General features: G+C 33.5%; 2 protein-coding genes across 2 annotated transcripts; one reads left to right on the top strand and one right to left on the bottom strand.

The window, feature by feature from the left end:
- Nucleotides 1-432: 432 nt before the first annotated feature.
- On the top strand, nt 433-3,222 carry bigmax (helix-loop-helix-leucine zipper transcription factor bigmax). The gene is made up of 5 exons (XM_028319652.1): nt 433-626; nt 1,080-1,156; nt 1,492-1,602; nt 2,065-2,262; nt 2,704-3,222. Exons 1-5 carry the CDS (start codon nt 551-553, stop codon nt 2,869-2,871), a joined length of 630 nt encoding a protein of 209 aa, XP_028175453.1. The 5' UTR covers nt 433-550; the 3' UTR covers nt 2,872-3,222.
- Nucleotides 3,223-4,864: 1,642 nt separating this feature from the next.
- LOC114363822 (uncharacterized) lies at nt 4,865-19,214 on the bottom strand. The gene is made up of 2 exons (XM_028319653.1): nt 18,873-19,214; nt 4,865-6,759 (listed from the first exon to the last, which is right to left on the bottom strand). Exon 2 carries the CDS (start codon nt 6,729-6,731, stop codon nt 6,486-6,488), a length of 246 nt encoding a protein of 81 aa, XP_028175454.1. The 5' UTR covers nt 6,732-6,759; nt 18,873-19,214; the 3' UTR covers nt 4,865-6,485.
- Nucleotides 19,215-19,722: the final 508 nt, after the last annotated feature.

Genomic DNA, 19,722 nt, shown 5'->3' with positions numbered 1-19,722 from the left:
CCCCCGGGCCTCAAGGTCCCAGCGTTTCCACGTCGAAGGGTATAGATGACCCACGCTGAACTGTCCCGCCAAACTCAATGACAGGGGGGCGCTACCATCGTTCAACTATATGGTTTCCAACATGGCAAAAATCGGAACCAGCGATTCGGTACTGACGGTGGCGCCCCGCTGTCAATGTCATCGATAGGACAGTTCAGTATTTTGGAACTATACAAAGCGGTAATAGAGCAGCTGTCTAAAGCGGAATGTTTCCTTCTTACTCGATTGCGCCTCTTTCGAGTATTGCGCTATAGCTTATAACGCCATCTGCATTTTGAATTAATAATATACTAAAGTTAAATTTGTTTTATTAGGTTGGCACTATTTTATTTCTTGGCCTTTTCATTAAAAAAAAAAAGGTGTCATGAATGATGTCACTGACGTCACTGTCAGTCTTATGTCACATTTAATAAACAAATGGTTTCACATTTTTATCTTTCTTGATAAGAATTTTTCATGGAGTAGTTAAACTCGTGTCTCACAATTTTTATTCTATAAATTAATCACTAACATGTATTCTCGTTGTGGGAGTAGTGGTTCAATTCAAAACATACACCAAACTCCATCGTCTTCCAATCAAAACACAGGCAAGTGTTGCTTTTTAAGACCTTTGAACATCGTAGTTTTACGCTAAAGAAACGTACAATTAACCCATGTGAGGAAAGTGGCACTGAACTTTTGATCGTTATAATTAATCTACATTGCTATTTTAAGGTAAGACTCCACCAAAAGCTGTCATTGCAAAAATGTGCTATTTTGCGCAACAATTTTGTTCCATAAAATTATACAAAGTTTTGTTCCTCAGTAACTCAAACAGGAGGTCGTGATATACCCATTTCGATTTTATTTTAATTATTTTCGATTATTTTAACTTTTGTTTACTTTAGCCAGTTTGCATCATTGCTGGTGGAATCTTATCTTTAGATTTGTATTCTCATTAGTAACAACAAGCACCTTGTTTGATATAATTTAATGGGTGTTGTGTGTAATGTGTAACATGCTATGAAAAATAATATTAAAAAATTACATTTGGTTTTCAGAGGATGAAGATGATAGTGGAGACAACAAAGCATCTGCTTTGAGCTTTAAAGAAAGAAGAAGGGAAGCCCATACTCAGGTCCATACTATTTCAAAACATTTTATTTTTACTTCATTTTTATGTCGAAATGGCTAGTATTATTTAGTACTTTAACTACTTTTTTCTACATTATAGTTAAGTAAATTTTTAGCTGAATTGCATAAAAAATATAAAAAGAAATAAATAATAATTGCAAGTCTTGCTTTTTCTTAAATTGATGAAAATGTTGATACCACACCACAGTCAACAAGATTGGTAGAAACAACAGAGTATAGTTATAATAGCATTAATAATTTAGAAAAGCTTTAGTAAACAAGGCCAGCTAACCAAATTCAAAGTTAACTTAATAACTTACATTTTATTTCAAATTCTAGGCAGAACAAAAGAGAAGGGATGCTATCAAGAAAGGATATGATTCTTTACAAGAATTGGTGCCCACTTGCCAGCAGACAGATGCATCAGGCTATAAGCCTAGTAAAGCAGCTGTAAGTTACCAAATTTTATTATAAGATTTGTATCAAAATGGCATCAACAATATGGGGGAATGTTGAGCAGGAAAGTAAAATATTTGAGTTTAGTAATAAAACCTTTAGAATAGCTAATTATGTCTTATACAATAATTAAATGGACAGATATCATTAGGTCCTTACCTAGATAATATTCTAATACTGTAGAAATTAAATAGTGCCTTGTAGAAGGCCCCACAAAATGATTTAAATACATTTGACACTAAATCTCTTACACTGAGTTGGCAAAACTAACTTGCAACTTAAAAGAAAAGCTAGTGTTTGTTCTATTACTGCTGATATGAATAAATAATTAAACATTTGTTATCAGAATAGAGAGTAGAACTTCATATAAATGAGGTTTTTAATTCAACAACAATATACCTAGTAGTAGAGTTAGATGTTTTGTATGTTAATGGCAATAAAATGTATTTATCACAGGTTCTTCAAAAGTCAATAGACTACATTCAGTACTTACTTCAACAACGTCGCCGACAAGAGGAAGAGAGGAATGCGCTGCGTAAAGATGTGGTCGCTCTCCGCATCATGCAAGCCAACTACGAGCAGATCGTCAAGGCACAGCACTCGGTGCCTGGTCATAACGAGCAGAGACTCACTGACCAGGATAAGTTCCAAGTGGTAAGTTTAACTTTATACTTAGTCAAAAGTTATAGTATAATCTAAAAAATATTTGTTATTCATCCATCAAACATTTTCGAGAGAATAAAACAGTCCTACATGCCAAGAAATCAGGTTGTAAGGATTGTATTTATTTTTGATATGCTTCCATATATATATGTGATTACAAATGGCAGATTTAATGCCATGAAGGAAGGTATTATAAGAGTCTTTGTACTCAAACAAAAGGAGTTGATCTTTCTTCTCAATAATTGCAAAAGCATTCCCATATTTTGATCCATCAGAAGAAAAGAAAGACAAGCTATTGAATGAAATGATAAGTACTTTTCTAAATGTTTATTTGCCCAGTCCAATGCTATCATAATTATCATGTTTAGCTTTGTAGAACAATAGTATAACATTTTACATTTCCAGTATTGTAGTTAACTATTATTTGTTTAGTTCCAGGGTATAATGGACAAGTTATTTGACTCCTTCGAATCTGTGCCAACTAACAACTTTCACGAGTTTTCTGCGGGCGTCTTCAACTGGCTGGAGGAATACTGTAAGCCTCAGTCTCTGAGGACCATGGTACACGACGTGTTGCGGGAGCAGAGCTATACGCCCTGACTTACAATAATATACGGCCTTGTTTTTAAATAAACATTATGTTAGATAAGTTTAATATAGTTTTGTAAATTTTTCAGCACTTTATTGCAAAAAATTAACTTTAGGGACATGAAAGTGTATGTAAGTCCCCCTAACATATACTTGACGAAAATAGATTATATGTATTATTGAGGCCACCGTGCATTAATTTCGTTTAAAATTCAAAAGGTCAAGTAAACTATTGATAACTAAAACGATTACTCGCAGATCCAAGTCAGATAAGGTGAGCATAAGCTACACAAATTACGCTGAAAGTTTTGTATGTTAGAGTCGTCATAGAGCAGGGTAAGAAAGTAATTTAATTTACCAGAAGTACAATAACAAACTGCCGTTTTTAGTCAGGGTTGTGGTCAGGGCTAATGTTACCCAACATTTGAGTTATAAAATCGTCTCGTTAATTATATGATATTTTCAAAAGATTTCTTTGGGTTAACCTAGCTGGTTCAATTTTATATAGTTCAATCGTTGCCCTATTACATTGTAGAATTTTGTTGTAGTGAAGAGTTTATTTAATTCTACTGACACTCACACAGTAGATGCAGTTAAAATGATAATAATATGATTACCATATCTTTTCATATTCTTGACTATATCTTATCTTTGTTATACAGGGTGTTACTTTGCATTCTTGCCATATTTACAGAGGTTACTATATTACTGATACTGAACACAAATCCGTAAAAAAATAATGCCCGAAAAAAATTTTTTTTAATCTTGAGTATTTTATTTTATCGACAATCTGTTAAACACATCACTAATTATCGTAACGCATGCACATCACTTGTTGGCGATGGCGATGAAGACTTTTTTACTTTTTATTGTATTTTTAAATATCTATTGCAATCTATTGTCTTTAAAATGTCTTTTTGACACTTGTAAAAAACTGAAAAATCCATCAATCACAAATCACGTTATAAATAATACAAAAATGTCTGAAGTGTATTCAAACAACGAATAATTTAATCAAAATGGTGCTTGGAGTGTCTGCAAGACGTCTTAGACGAAATGCTTGATGACGTACCCTTATCGTTACACCAAATGCTCTACTACCAGCAGGATGGTGCTCCCCCACAATAAGGACGTCAAGTGCGCGAATAATACGTTTGGTGAACAGTGGATTGGACGAGTAGTCCAGTAGCTTGGCCACCACGATCCTCGGACCTGACACAAATGGATTTTTGGAGTGACTTGAAACGACTGGTATGCGCAGAAGAGATAAACAGTGTAAACGAGTTACATGAAAGGATTGTTTTAGTGAAACTGTGAGACAAAACGTTTATGTGTCGCGAAAACTAAAGCGAAAAACCTACGCTTCGCCGTGCTAGACTGTGCCTTCATCAGAAAGGAGGACACTTTGAACACTTGCTTCGCAGTACGTAAACTTTGTAAGTAGGAACTTATAAATAAATAATTAATTGTGAATAAGGTGATTTCATTTCATACTTAATTTATTAATTTGTAAAAATAGGGTACAATGTTTAAATTAATTAAAACCCTAATAATTATTACGTATTTTTGACGGTCCTAAGCCCGTAAAGTAGAAAGGAAAATCTGAAATCAACTGAAGAGTATTTTAAAATAATTATTATGACTGGATAAAAAGGCTGGTACCCAGAGCCATAAAACAACAGATTATTAAGAACTAGGCCACGCCCACTAGGTTTATTCCACTTGCACCTGTAGAACGTGCGAGACAAAATGGGTTTATTCCAATTTGTACTGAAAAACCAAATTTACTAAAATCTTAGTGTACTTTCTTTATGGGAGTCTCTTGTTTATCTTAAATAATAGGTATTGTTCCCTACTTTTATCTCTGTGAATATGGCAAGAATGCAAAGTAACACGGTGTATAAATTTTCTTCTATGAATTTATTTAATTTTTATCCTTATAGATCTTGACATTTACGCTGTTACTTATTTCTAAGGAAAATGGTACAAGCATTTCTTTCTTAAATTGGAAAATACAAGTATCCATTGTTTATTTTAATAGTTGATTATTCCCAAATGTGATGGTACGCATGTTGATAAGTTAGTGAAATAACGGGCACACTATTAAAAATGTATATTTTGCTTAGTTTGTTGAATATTGTTAGTAAATTTAAAACTAGAATGTAAGTAAAAAATAAATAGTAAAAATAGTTTGCCTATTTAGAGATAACTAAGCAAATAAATATTATAATGGTTTTATGTTACAAATTATATAGGTCTGTGTAAACAAGACAATAGACACGAAATAGTGCCTTTGGATGCGATTGCCTTACACATTTTATATTTGTATTGATGGAGATATCGGTTAAATACATAATAAATTGTTGTTTTTACATTACATCTTTTATTTCAACAGTAAAATGCTAAAGTTATACCACATACATCAATTTATTAACTCGAAAGGCGATCTCGAACTCTTTCTTCTCTCGTGTAATCAATTCTATTTAAAGTAACATCGAATAGACAAGTAGACTGGAAGTTCGGCAGCGCTTTTATGACTAAGCTAGTAAATTAATTTTTTCTTGAGAAAAGTAATAGTCCCAATTATTTTTCTATTTCGAGATGATCCCTATTGTTCGAGCAGCACTCAAAGCATCGTAAACGAGCAAAACGTGTTGGCAATTATCTGGCACGACAAGCTTTTTTTATCACCTCAATAACATCATAATGGCTGTTACCATTGTGTTCTGGTGGAGTAAGAATGTGCCGAACATGAACGTTGTCGTCGATTGACTCTTGCAACATTGCTGTAGTGTTTTTTAAGTAATGAAAAATTTTGCTCGTTTACAAGAGACTACTTTACATAGCTTTATCTGGCAACTCTTGTGGTGGTCAAGTTTAAAAAACTTTTTAGTATCATTCAGACAATTTACTTTTCTGATTTGTTACAACAAGGGAGTCAAGCCCGTTGAGATCTAAATGACTCATTGTAAATAACACAGTAACTAAGTAATTATTAACTTATTGACTATAAAAAGATGAAAGGCGTTACATTGAAACCGGCTGAGCGAACACTGAAAATGAGCAACCTAGCGTATAATTAGGTTTAAAAAAGGGATGGATATCAAATACCTACTTTATTATACCACACACTACTACCACTACATACTGTACACATTAATATTTAATTTTAAACCGTTTACGTTCATTGTAACGAAAATTGGAAATAACTGCCGCGGGTCTCAAATAACTTTACCTCATTTGGTACTATTTGTTTCATATCCATAACATTGTGATGTGCAGCACACATGACTAGAAGGTAATTAAATATAAAGTAATTAAACAAACATCGTGACACATGTAAATACCAATCAAGTTGGTAGCTTTACTTACAATACAACTTAATTGATTAAATAGTCCTATGGTAATGCTATGGTCAAGTAACAGACTAATGTTAGCTATAAAGAGTCCGTTAATGGATTCATTTCTCTGTGTAAGATGCGAACATATTACGTCAGTTAGCTAGCTAGGTATGCTGTTCTATTTTTATTCCTTTATTTTAAGATGAAACGCGAATTTATAGCCTGTAACGGTAAGGATAACAAAAGGCGATAGTTATATATATTTAGTTTTATGTCTTTGGAACGTCAGACGCGCTCGCTCTCGGTAGGTTGGGAGAGTAGCGTCACATCACCCATTGGGTAGCTCTCAGTCCGTCTTCCCGCGGCTACGTTCTTCGCCCGTTCCCTCGGCTCTCCACAGCACAGTCGCTTTAGCACGCAAGCATAGCACATCAGGAGCGACAGCATGAGAAGCAGCCCCACCACCACGGTGACCACCAGGAGTATCCGTAACTCGCCATTGGACTCCACCCCTCCTGAATTTCGGCCCATAGTCACAATAATTTTGACGGCTTTTCATCTGAAAAAATAGGAAACAACATTTTAGATGTCTTACATTAGGTACTTTTGATTTGTAGCGCATCCACAATGGCATGAGGGTAGCGCTCCATGGATTTTCATGGCAATGAGGAAACCTACGAGCGAGTAAAATTGTCAAGAAAACTCAGTTTTCACGGCTAGAATGCAGTTTTTTTATGAAAAAAGTTTATTCAGGAATTAAAGTACATAATTTGATGGCAACAACTAGGTACATACATTTACATCGATAAAGATATAAAAATAAGAAATAAAAGTTCAAGATTTAAAATACATTAGCCTGAAGAATCAACAAGCTTAGATATTGCCTAGACAAACAAGAATTAAGACATCGAGCAAGTTTTTTATTTGTTACTTGACCTGAGAACGTAATAAATCCTGAAGAGTATCTATCACTTTCTCGAGGCTTACGATCATAATAGTAAAACAAACGAGGTCAATAGCTCAGCGGGGGTGGGGTAGGTTTATTCGTCGTAGGCGTTAAAAGGTTTTCATGATAAGTTTCCTTGCTAGACATATTTTTATATCCCACATGAGATGAGGTTTATCGCTATGGAACAGACTGATTTTGTAATGACAATAGTTATTATATAAACTTATACTTTTATCTAGGTATTTGTGTAGGCACCTGAATTCGCTGTTTTATAAACTAAGACTGAAGTTTACAGAGCAGGTACTGCTGGAAATCGTAAATCTGGAGAGCAAACGTTGTTTGTCAGCTTTCTTTTTTAAATTAACTTTTGTTATTGGCTGCCTGATCGTTTCGTCAATCCATCAAATATTGTTTGCGGCTGTACGTCAACAGGCGGCGGGATAAAGCATAACAATCTATTTATGGGGTCCATATACCATTCTTTTCACGTAACAAGGTTAGGCTGAGTTGGTAATCACATATTTTAGGTTCTTGAGAAAAAATAATAATTACATTTCTATTATACACATTTTCTAACAAGTAACAGATTATTATTTGTGATAATTTGTAACAAATCCCCTTCTTGTCAACTTAAAACGTGCCTGAAACATCTAAAACGCGTTTGAGTTAGCTGAAAAGCGCCCTAGGCGTCATATTAATTGCAGGTAGCTCCAGTTTCCCCATTTCTACACTAGTTAGGCTGTAGTTACTTTACTGTAAAACGGTAATTGAATGCAATCAAACTGTAGGACTTATTTATTTAGTTTAAGGACAACGAACAAAGCCTACACCTTTGTAATATAGTGACCGTAATAAATTAAACATTATTAGAAGGGAAATAAAATTTATACAAATACTCTAAGGAGTCTAAACAGTTCGTTTCGGATACATAGACATAGTCTAAACTTTAGACAATACCTAAACAAAACCCTACCTACATCAGCGACTATTTAGGGTAGGTACTAGGTATACCTAATAACTGTTAAATACCTAATTGAATAAAAGTAATAGTTATTAAACTATCATCACACTTTTAGTAGAAAGTAGGAACGCCACTCACGTCCATATTATGAACACGATGGATATTGCGCCCTCAGGCAAGACTCTTTCATTTATATTACCCATATAAGCCGCGGAGCACACTTATTCATTGTCCAGATTGGCCAAAAGCCTATTGTTTGAAAATAGACTTATTTTTATGACCAGTAGAAATATGGTTTCAGACATGAAGCAAGAAATCATTATCATTTCAGCCACAGGACGTCCACAGCTGAACATAGGTCTCCCCCAATGATTTCCACATCCCACGGTTGGTAGCGGCCTGCATCCAGCGCCTTCCTGATACCTTTATCAGGTCGTCGGTCCACCTTGTGCAAGCAAGAAATGTAATGATTTAATTACACTAACAATTTCTTATTGAATTTTGCTGTGATATGATGTAGTACAGGTAGGTATTAGGATCTCAATGTTTCATTAAACGTTATTAAAACGCCTTTTAAGCAAAAACATTATTTTAATGTAACTTACTATGTTTAGTTTTCGACAAACCCAGAGAAAAAGCCTATTAGATTATCTTTTATATTCCACGAACCGCGGCCTACAACAGGGCTCATATTAGAATATTAAAATTGTTGTCATAAAAGCTTTTGATCCAAGAAGGTTGGTAACGTGTGTAGTAAAAATATGCCTTCTTTTACATAGTATTGTTTTTATCACCATTTTTCTAGTCTTCTTAACATTTAAGTCGCGGTATTAACAACTTTACTGAAAAATATATTAGTGCAGATAAGTAAATAGAGATTTTTTATCTTACTCTCACTCTCTACTTTTAAATAACTTATTAGGTTAAAAGGTAATATTTCAATGATATTATTATCAAGACATGTAATTCATCTTTGACACCGTAGGTATGTAAACTAAGGTACTTTAATCAATTTTACGGCTGTTTCAGCTTGCATGCACGCTGAAGAAACTAATTTGCGCACCGCTGATGAGTTCCAATATAGTTGCGAAGTTCAGTCCTCTGACGTCACAGCTCACTCACATATCAACTCAAGAATAGGTACCTATATACGAGTTATGTGCAAAAGCTTTTCAACTTTTGATTGCATTTCACAAACTCTACAGGTTGCCTTTTATTATGATGAACTAAAACAATATAACAATTTGGTTCAATCAGCTTGAGTAAGTAATAAAACTGAAATCAGTCGCTCCGTTTTTGATTTAATTAATAAATTCTTGCCCTTTTGAAGCGGCCAGTGCAAAGCTTTATAAAATAATTCTCTGTTACCAAGTTACGAGTTCTCAAGACTTGAGTAAAATCTGAAATGTTTATAAAACAAATAGGAGCATAATGTTATTTATTTATTTATAGGTACAACAACAGAATACAATCTCAAATGTTATGTCATAAGAAGTTATGATTTATGCTTTGTCATTAGGTATTTCTAAAAAATTACCTACTTAAATAACTTCCCCGTAATATGACTACAAAATATTTAATGAAGATCCTCTCTGCATTTCAGACACAAGGGCCGTGACTTTATCACGCATACCAGCCAACAATTCAATCTAGCTAAAACAAACAAGTTCGTTACTTAATATTACATACTTTAGAGAAATAATAACAGAGTTATTTCCCCTAAGCGCTGGGTACACACTTGACCGCTGCACAAACAGCGGAATATCGCTCTATGTTTGCGGACAATTCAACTGAGACTCTGAAAATTAAATTTCCAGCGTACTTAATATTACGTCGGCACTACGACTAAGTTAATTAACAGTCCTCTGCGCCTGCATTTGAGTGAACATACGTTACCACATGCATTTTGTACATTGAAATATTATAAATGTGTCAGTTTGTATTAATTTGAAACATTCGGCTGTTTTAGTATACGGTAATTTACACACTAATAACCATACACGTGCTTAATAATAATGCTAATAAGTTAAGACATTGAACCAATATGGTAGGTATCTAATATTATTTATGAACTTACAAAGTTCAAGCCCGCGGCTTTGACTGCATGGAATTAGGTCGTCGTAGAAAATTTAATCTGCATCGCGCGATCTGTGCCGCGATCAAAATCTCCGTCATAAATTGTAAAATGGGCTTTTAATTTCATTAAAAGTATAGATAGGTATTTCTAGTACTCTACCTACATAACCTGGAATTTGATGGAAACTTTCGCACAAATACAGTGTGAGTCACGTTAAAGTGTACATATGAAAATAGATGAAACTAAACCAATTTTTGTCGACAAAAAAGAGGTCAAAAATTTTTTGAGATATTTTTTTAATTTTTTATAGAATTTTTTTTCTTCAAATAAATTACTTATTGTAAAGAAAACGTAATAACTTTTAAACTAAGCGGTATATCCTGATAAAATAAAAACAGTAATAATGCTAAATAACAGGCGATACTCAAAAAATACAAAAAATACACAAAAAATGCCAACAAATAATAAAAAAAGATACTTTTTGAAAAAAATCTGCTTAAAAATTCGTGTTTTTTTTGTTATTTTATAAGTTTCTCAAAAAAATGCCCCTATAACCGGTGGTTTTTATTACTTTGTATTATTTTCTATCGTATCATCTTTGTAAAACCAAAAATCGCATGTCTCTATCCCTATCACAACATTTGCTATGATCGTTTGAACAATGGCCTGCCACAACATTATTCTCCGCTACAGGTAGAGACAATTTTAATTTTAACTAAAATGCTTATTTTACTTCGAAATCTTTTGTTTTTATTTGAAATCTAACTTGTTTTTATCAANGGCTGTATCTTTTGATTGGCTTGGCTTAGAAGTTTGATATTTTCACAGCTTAAAGGGACAATAGACCTGAGTATTTCATGTGAATTTCAGCTTGATACGTTCACGCGTTCTTGAGATAAAGGGTCTTGACAGAAGGACGGACGGACAACAAAGTGATCCTATAAGGGTTCCGTTTTTTCCTTTTGAGGTACGGAACCCTAAAAACACGAATTTTGAAGCGGATTTTTTTCAAAAAGTATATTTTTTTATTATTTGTTGGCCTTTTTTGTGTATTTTATGTATTTTTTTAGTATTGCCTGTTAGGCTGTTATTTAGCATTATTACTGTTTTTATTTTATCAGGATATACCGCTTAGTTTAAAAGTTATTATGTTTTCTTTACAATAGGTAATTGGAAGAAAAAAAAATCTATAAAAAATTAAAAAAAAATCTCAAATATTTTTTGACCTCTTTTTTGTCGATAAAAATAGGTCTAGTTTCATATATTTTGATATGTACACTTTAACGTGACTCACACTGTATCTTGGAGATATACCCTACCAGTATGCCTTAGTTCCGTAAATGGACTAGCAAAAGTGACTCTATTCACTTATTGTGATGCACAAATTGCAGTGCCGGTCTTAAAACAATTTAGATGCAAGGATTGCGAATTCGGGTACAATGCTCGCCTCAACTACAACTACCGTATAATGTAAGTACATTGCTACGAGCTCTGCGGTGTTGCAATATTGCAAGCGTCTTTCAGGTAACTTTCAGCTCATTTGAACTTGGTGAATAGGTTGTGAGTATATCGTACTTATACGTTGCTTTACAAGATATTGTGAAACTTTTTAATGATCAATTTATTTATGTATAATATATTATTTTTATTTATTTATTCATAATTTACTTATTGACGTCATCTTCCTTTTATAAATATAAAGGGACTGCTTAGTTAATGTTGTTAACGAAGTCGAAATTGGATAGCTTACTAATCGAAGAAGAATGCTTTTGTAAATTATTTATCTACAAATTAATTATTACATATTTTGCTGGCTCTACACGTGTGGAGTATGGTTTGAACTAGCTACTTTAACGTATTGTATTCCTTCAGTACGTAATATTCTAGCAAGGACGAATGTGTAGATTTTTTCAGTATTTTTGTTATAAGAGTAGGTACAAAGCAAAGAATGGAAAACCGTCAATTTGTATGGAAACGTCACACCATACTCTCGGTCACCCCGAACTCACACCCATCTTTGTGCCAAAAGCTTTTCTACAGCTATTTACTTTTCGGGATCATATTCATAAACCCTCTCAACTTAGAGATTTGGTTTAAGATTACATTTCGAAGCGTAAAGCGAAATTTTCACTCTGGTAAAATAAATAACGAAAATGAAACTTGGATCTTCTTTCAATTAGAAGCGGTAGGTACTTATTGTAAAACTAATATCTCTCTAAAATAGTAATCAGTATTCAAGTGTTATTGTTTTTGTCCAAAAAAATTATATTTATTTATTTTGAGGTTGCTAATGAAATTACATAAGTCCCTGCCAGTGTGTTTACCTATGTCTCATCTACTTAGTGACATCAGGTTAATAGGTAAATTGGTATTTTGTTGTAAATAATAAATAATACAATGTTGTATTAATGAAATATCTCACTCTTTTGAATCTATCACGTTTGCTGGCTGTAACAGAATGTGGCTTATAAAGCTACCGCACTTCGCAATACGAATGTGCTTCGAAAGCTTTGAGCAAACGAACGTGCTTGAATCTTGATCGATCTCTTTCCATTTTATATACCTGTTATGTTACTATTAACTCTAGGGTGGTTTTATTTTATGTTTTTTTTACTAAATGAATTTCAATTTAACCAAAGCTAAAGAATCTACAACTTCTAATTAAGCCTAATAAGTTAACTGAAACTCGATTCAACCATAATCCAGAAACTACGAGCCTCTGGACGTATGACTGACACACGAGGCATGAACTTTGTTATTAATGTGAACTTTGTTAATAATATCAATATATTTTATTATGAAACTTATGTGGATTAAATGGAATGTGAGTTATACCAGGCCTCCGTCACTCGCCTATGTCGGCCGAGATAATTACCTACAGCACGCGACAACTTCAAGTTGCAAATCAGTCCGGGCCGCCACGCGCCTGTTTGCACACGCGTATCTATACACGCTCGGTCGATCATAGTCGCAATCAAGGTTTATTATTCCAACAGCACTGTTATTCTTCTTTAATGAAAAATTTTAATATTTAGGAATAATAATTAACTGTAGTGATTTAAATAATAAAAAAAAACTACACTTTTTTAATAATAAATTATTTTGAAATACTTATGACAAAAAACTATAGCAAAAAAAAATTTTAGCTAATAAAAACATTAACTTTACTTCACCGTGTCTATTTTCCGACACTACACCTTTTAAAACTGTTTGTTTAATTTCGAATTATCGCAACACTGAAGTTTATTAATTTTCTAGATACATAACTGCTGTCTACAAAATACAAAAAGAAATGAGATCCCATCAAAAACAATACTTGTCAAAAAAACCAAGTCTCGCAACTCAGTTGTTCTACGGTAAAAAGTTGTGAGATCCATGTAATACCAAGTCCAGGCCAGGAAATCTTTAACGTTTTACATAAAATATTGACTTGGCCATCGCATGAAAACACGTGTAAATTAAATTATTTAGTGCGATGGCCAAGTCAATATATTTATGTAAAACGTTAAAGATTTCCTGGCCTGGACTTGGTATTACATGGATCTCACAACTTTTTACCGTAGAACAACTGAGTTGCGAGACTTGGTTTTTTTGACAAGTATTGTTTTTGATGGGATTATTATTACCGTTAAAATGTCGGCATCTGATCCTACACAAAGGAGTGCAATTTCTGTTGCTACTATTATGTATTCTGTGGTTATACCAGTTATACGAAACACGAGAACACAATATACCTAAGTAGGTACAAATGCAAATGTGCTATCGTCATCGGTTTATAGACGAACTCAGAAATAGGTTTATGTTGTTTGAAATCCACATAATTGCGTTATGTGCTGGAAGGAAAACAAATCTCTTATCGGTCTCGTTGAAGCATAACAGACATTCGCAGCCGTGTAAGATAAAGTGTCGAGATAATTGCATTTACCAACCACCCGCAATTCCAGACGCGATGGCTCTCACCACAAACTGTTACGTCTCGCGCGAGTGCCGGGAATCGATTAATTTTATCACGCACAGACGGCACATCAAGCTTAGCCCAGCGACATCTTATTTAGGTGTAATAAAAGCGATTTTCCAACAGTAATGCATAGCACTATTTGTCAGCAAAGTGTGTTTACCTACTAAAGATTTAATCTGTACATTTTACGACTTCTAATGGAAGTTGGGCACTGCGAAATTCAATTCTAATTAGAAAAATAAATTGGAATTGAATTTATGAAGTAGGTACGTAATATAAAAAGAATAAGAACTAACTACATTTTCAACTTTTTCTTTGATTTTTGATAGCCATTTTTTATTGTCACAAAACGAAAAAATCCTGAAGCTTTATTTGGTAGATTTGCAAAAAAGTAACAATAGATATCACGACTTATATTCTTCGAAAGAAAAGTTTGCAAATAGAAAAGCGGGTTGCTGAAAATTGGTAGTTTCAAACTTATTTAGATAGAAAATCCCGAACAGAAAAAGCATGGGAGTAAATAAGACTCTGAATCTGATAACTTTAGCAGGAAAACCTTTTATCGGCTGTTATTGCCGATGGAACTTCTACCGAAAATATCCTCCGACGTCATTAAGAAAGATTTATTTGGCTTAAAATAAACGTAGAGAAAATATCAAAGAGGAAATCAAACATTACATTATTAGTATTCGTAGAACATGCCTAATTCAATGGGATTGAGAGGAGAGTGGATGAAAGTAAATTGATTTTCTTTTATCTTCAAGTATAATTTTTCCCAATTTTATTTTATTTAGAAATAGTACACTGTGTGTGTGTACTGTACACAGCACAATAATATCATTTGGGTTACAATATGTTTTTTACAAGCATAACATTTTGTTGGTGAATTATGACTATCCAACGCATTGGATTGATTTATATGATAATGGATTTAATTACTTAAAAAGTACGTACAGTTTTGTATTATTTACCCAACATTGCATTTACTTGGTTGTTTTTAATAAAACAGTAGTCTAGGTATCACGTATTACAAAATGTTGACCATTGAATGAAGTTGCATCTGAAAATTACTTTATATTTCTAAGTTATTTCTCTATCTATGTAACTAAGAAAGAACCGAAATTGCAATTTCCTCTTCAAAACACTTTTCTTAATTAAACAATCAAACTAAATTCCGTTTTGATAAGAAACCCAAGAACTGGACTTTAGAGATTTCATTAAAACTTACCCAGACTTGTCATGTTTTATTCTGAAATCCATATTTCAGCACTTTGCTTAAATCTATTTTCACTTTTCTGGTAACATTAATTGAATGGGTAATTTTGAGTAAAACATAATTTTCTTGCAATTTTCATAAAAAATATTTTAGTATTTAATAAAAATTGTCAAATAAGTAGGTCAATAATTTATTTATGGTTAGATGGTGTATTTTTATTTTGAAAAATAAGAGTTAAATTAAATAAAACTTTTCAGTTCAAGGTAAATTACCTCAATTATTTACTAAGAACTACCTAGCACTTTTACATACCGCCATCAAAGTCCTAAAGCAATAAAATACTTGTCTTGAAATACAATTCGTTACGTAAGTACATAAATAAATAAGGAATTTTCTGTAAACCCGATAAAAATCCAATTAGAAAGTTCAAAGTCCAAAGTCTCTAATTTTTAATGCAGTCGTAACATTTGGCATACTTTTAATTACCTGGAAAGTTAAATTATGTTTACGGGTACTCAAAACTGTGTTTGTTCCGATTTCATTAGAGGCGCTTTGTAATTATCGGGGTCTCGAGAAATTAACCAGTCGGAAAATGAGGTAGAGCAATAATAAAAAGCCATTTCATTTCTTCCACTCTACATTTTTAAAGAATTTATTAATTTTTCCCAGGAAGTCGAGTCCGTTTATAATCCGAGTCACTTTTAATATTGATAGGTACTTAATTTTTCGCTACCTTTACTGGTTGTTAGTAGGTAGGTACAAGGTGTATATGTATTTTTAATCTAGATACTTTTACTAATATTATAGAGTTGAGTAGAGTATAAGAGTTTGTTTGCTTGAATGCGCAATCATCTAATGAGCTAATCGCGCTAAAAATATTTTTGTGTTGGATATCCCATTTATTGGGGAAGGCTTTTAGGCTATATAATATCACCCTACACTCCTACAGACAACACGGGCGGAGAAGTAAAAAAAATGTTGAACAAACATTTGGAAATTATTCAAATTATTTTCAGGCATACGAAGTCCCGGCACAGCCACTTGATTTGTTAAATTAAAAGACCTATAATATTGCTTGAATAACTACTCGTAGTAAGTACTGCGTTAATATTACTACCCTCGAGAGGTGAAATGCATTGAACGTTAATTTACTTAATCAATGTAAACATACTCTGGTTTCCTGGAGTGCAATCGATGTATAACAGCAGACACGTATCAATTAGATAGTGGTTACGAGATAAGACCTAGATAGCATTTGCCAGCGTGGCAAATATTGGATTTTGCTTCGATAAGTAAAATAATTTTGGCAGACAATGCATGGATTAGTTATCAGCATACCTACGTGAGCAGCTTGTACACACGATATCGTTTTATAATTTGCGAATATAGACCTGTTGGTTGCGTAAAGATTAAATAACCCACTTGGGGGATTTGGATAAAGATTTATTGCTTTCGCATCTTCCGTATATTTATTTTTCCTGATCAAATAATCCTTTCACATTATTAAATTTGTGTATTTCTGAAGTTAAAATGACATGCAAATCCGAAATAAACGCGAATTGAACGGCTAGCAGAGTAATTTTTGAAATACCACGATTAAAATCCTACGCGAACCCAAAAATATTTTGAGTGGGTAATTTAAGTTTTCAAAGGCATTCCAGGAATTTCAGAAGTTTACATCATCTCGGATTGTTTTCAAAGTATTAATAAAGTTTCAAGTTGCTTAAGGGTGAAATCGAATAGAAAGTAGATCAATGAGTGAGTAAAAATAAGAATACGAGTTTATAAAATGATTTATAGGTAAACGTTGCAAGACGTCAGAAATGATCCTTTTGAGATGCAGTGAAACTATGTTAGTACGTAATCTAGTTATTTTCTACGGAAAGTTTGCTCACGATACAGTTCGTGTTGACAGGGATAATGTGAATAGTTGAGTGGTGCCGACGTTTTTATGGTGAAAGTATAAAAATATGATTCTAATAAAAGTACATACCTAGTTCGGAGATGAATTTCAATATTGAGTGAGATAGAGAGAGACCCATTTGATTACATGTATACATTTTAGAAACTGATCACCCTAAACACACAATCTACTTGAGTTGGGATCAAGTCAATTATAATGTCAGATAATTGGCAGGCATAAGCATGGGTGAGTGAAATTGAAACCTCACTTTCATGGTTCATTGCATAAAACTAGACAATGGCTACCCGAGCACTAACGTACTCTTTGATCTGATGCAGAGCACCTCCATTATTTCGGTATACAAACACGGCTCCCATCCCAGAACACGTAGTTTCATCATAACCTCGTATAAATCACACTCGCGTACGCCTAACCTACTGAATTATGATACAGTATGATAATATGTTAACAGCGTACCGAATTCCAGATGGATTTATTATTAGGCCAACATGTAGTATACTCAGAGAAAATTTAAATGGGTATTTCATAATTTTTTATCCTATTTTATCTTCCTACATTAAAATGCGAGTTGGTTTTCCGTTTGGATTACATTTTCTGTCGAGTGGGATGTTAAAATTAAAGGCCAAGCCAAAACACACAAAACTTCTTGAGCGAGACACTACTTTTATTTAAGTAGCAAACCTTTGTGGGTTGTAGGACGTATGAAACCCAAAAAAGTTCTTATCACAGTTGATTATCAGCAAAATAAATTTTCATGAAACTGATTTCAAATTCGTCGGGTTATTTTTGATTTTCACATGAAGTGTGAACATTTTAAACTTTTTTTTTCTATCTAATAAAATAAGGTGACACCGTGTCTATTTTATTTTTCAAACAGTTTGATAATTGGTTTTCCAAAGAAGCTCGAAGTTGCGCTATTGAACAGTACCGTGTGCGCGGCACACTTGGGCAAAATTGATAAGTAGGTATTTGCCGAACTTTTACTAATTTAAAACTTTATTGAAAACTGCCTCGCACGGCTCTCTGAATTCGTAATAAGGATAACGTTAAGTGTGTGCATATGAACCAAGAAATAATAGTACCTATGTATTGGATATTACAACATGTGTATAGATGGTAATGCGATGATGATTATTTATAGCTTTTCTATACAATGTGATGTGAAATTAGTATCACAAGGAACCAAGATGTAAGTTAGTAGGAGAATTTTACAGAAGCATCTATGTACGAGTCATTACTATTATTTTAGGCCCATTGCATGTGGTCGTCATTTTCACATAGCAACCTGTAAAACGTTTGGAAAAAATCTAAATTTGTCTGGTGCTAAAATTTAAATCTATTTCCGTACCAAAGCCCCATGCGACCTTTTGCAAAAAAGGGTACATCCCTATTCGCATTCAATCACCGGCACCTTTGATGTGGAATCAGGATTTTTATCTACAAATTTTATTTCAGCTGTATAAAAGATCTTTGGAACTACGAAAGGAATATCACAAAATATTCCTTTGAGGCCAAAACTTTGTTAACTTGAAAAGACGATATTACCAGCGTTATTGTATTTGACTAAAGAAATAAGATCAAACTTACCTCATTTTGGGAAGGATATTTTTCCAGCAGTCATAAATCCTGTGGTGTGAAAACTAATGACTCCTTGATTTTATTGGGAATGTAACTTCTATTATCCCAATAGCGGAGATAAAATATTTAGGCGCCTCTTCACAAAATGTTGTTACTTTAAAGTTATGATCTCAAATAGCCCAACCTTGCAATTACTGTCACTGTTAATCGTACTTATAAAAATCCTTGAGTTTGTTCTGCTAACTCAGAATACATTATCCTCACTTTTTCCAATTGATAAAATTTATACTAAATTTATTAAAGACGTCTGTTTTGAACTACGGTTCGAGTGACGTCTGCCCTCACTGAAGTCTACAATAATACTGATTCAGCACATAAACCATAGCCATTACTCTGCCGCTCGTAGCGGAAACTTCGTAGCGGCGACATCTCTGCGATCCATTTTCCATTTCCGCGTAGATACCGCGCCGTGTCGTAGAGGTGACTACGTTACCTGCATTGGAAGGGTCACAAAAAATTATACTCTAAACGTTCCATAAAAATTAAATGGAGGAAACAATAGAAGTAAAGGACGCATAAACCAGATAGGTACGGTCATTGGGCTTGAGTCGCGTGGTTTTTCATAAGCACTGCATTCTTCACTCCTCGGCTTATATTAGGAAATTCTTGGAATGCTTCTTTTACAAGAGAAACGCAAGTTAGCTAAGGAATGTCTTATGCTTTAGAACAAAAGCAAATAACAGTAGTCATTAAGGATATTCACAGAACAATAATTTGTTTCCGTTATTAGATGTCGGCTGCATTTTCGTCAGTATTTTTTTGTTCCTTTCGCGAATCCTTCAGAGGTTACAGCTTTTGT

The sequence above is a fragment of the Ostrinia furnacalis genome, unplaced genomic scaffold, assembly GCF_004193835.3.
Source record: "Ostrinia furnacalis isolate ACB-3 unplaced genomic scaffold, ASM419383v2 OfSCF7311, whole genome shotgun sequence".
Classification (NCBI taxonomy): Eukaryota; Metazoa; Arthropoda; class Insecta; order Lepidoptera; family Crambidae; genus Ostrinia; species Ostrinia furnacalis.
The sequence above is the reverse complement of the archived record's forward strand: the minus strand, read 5'-3'. Positions and strand labels throughout refer to the sequence as shown.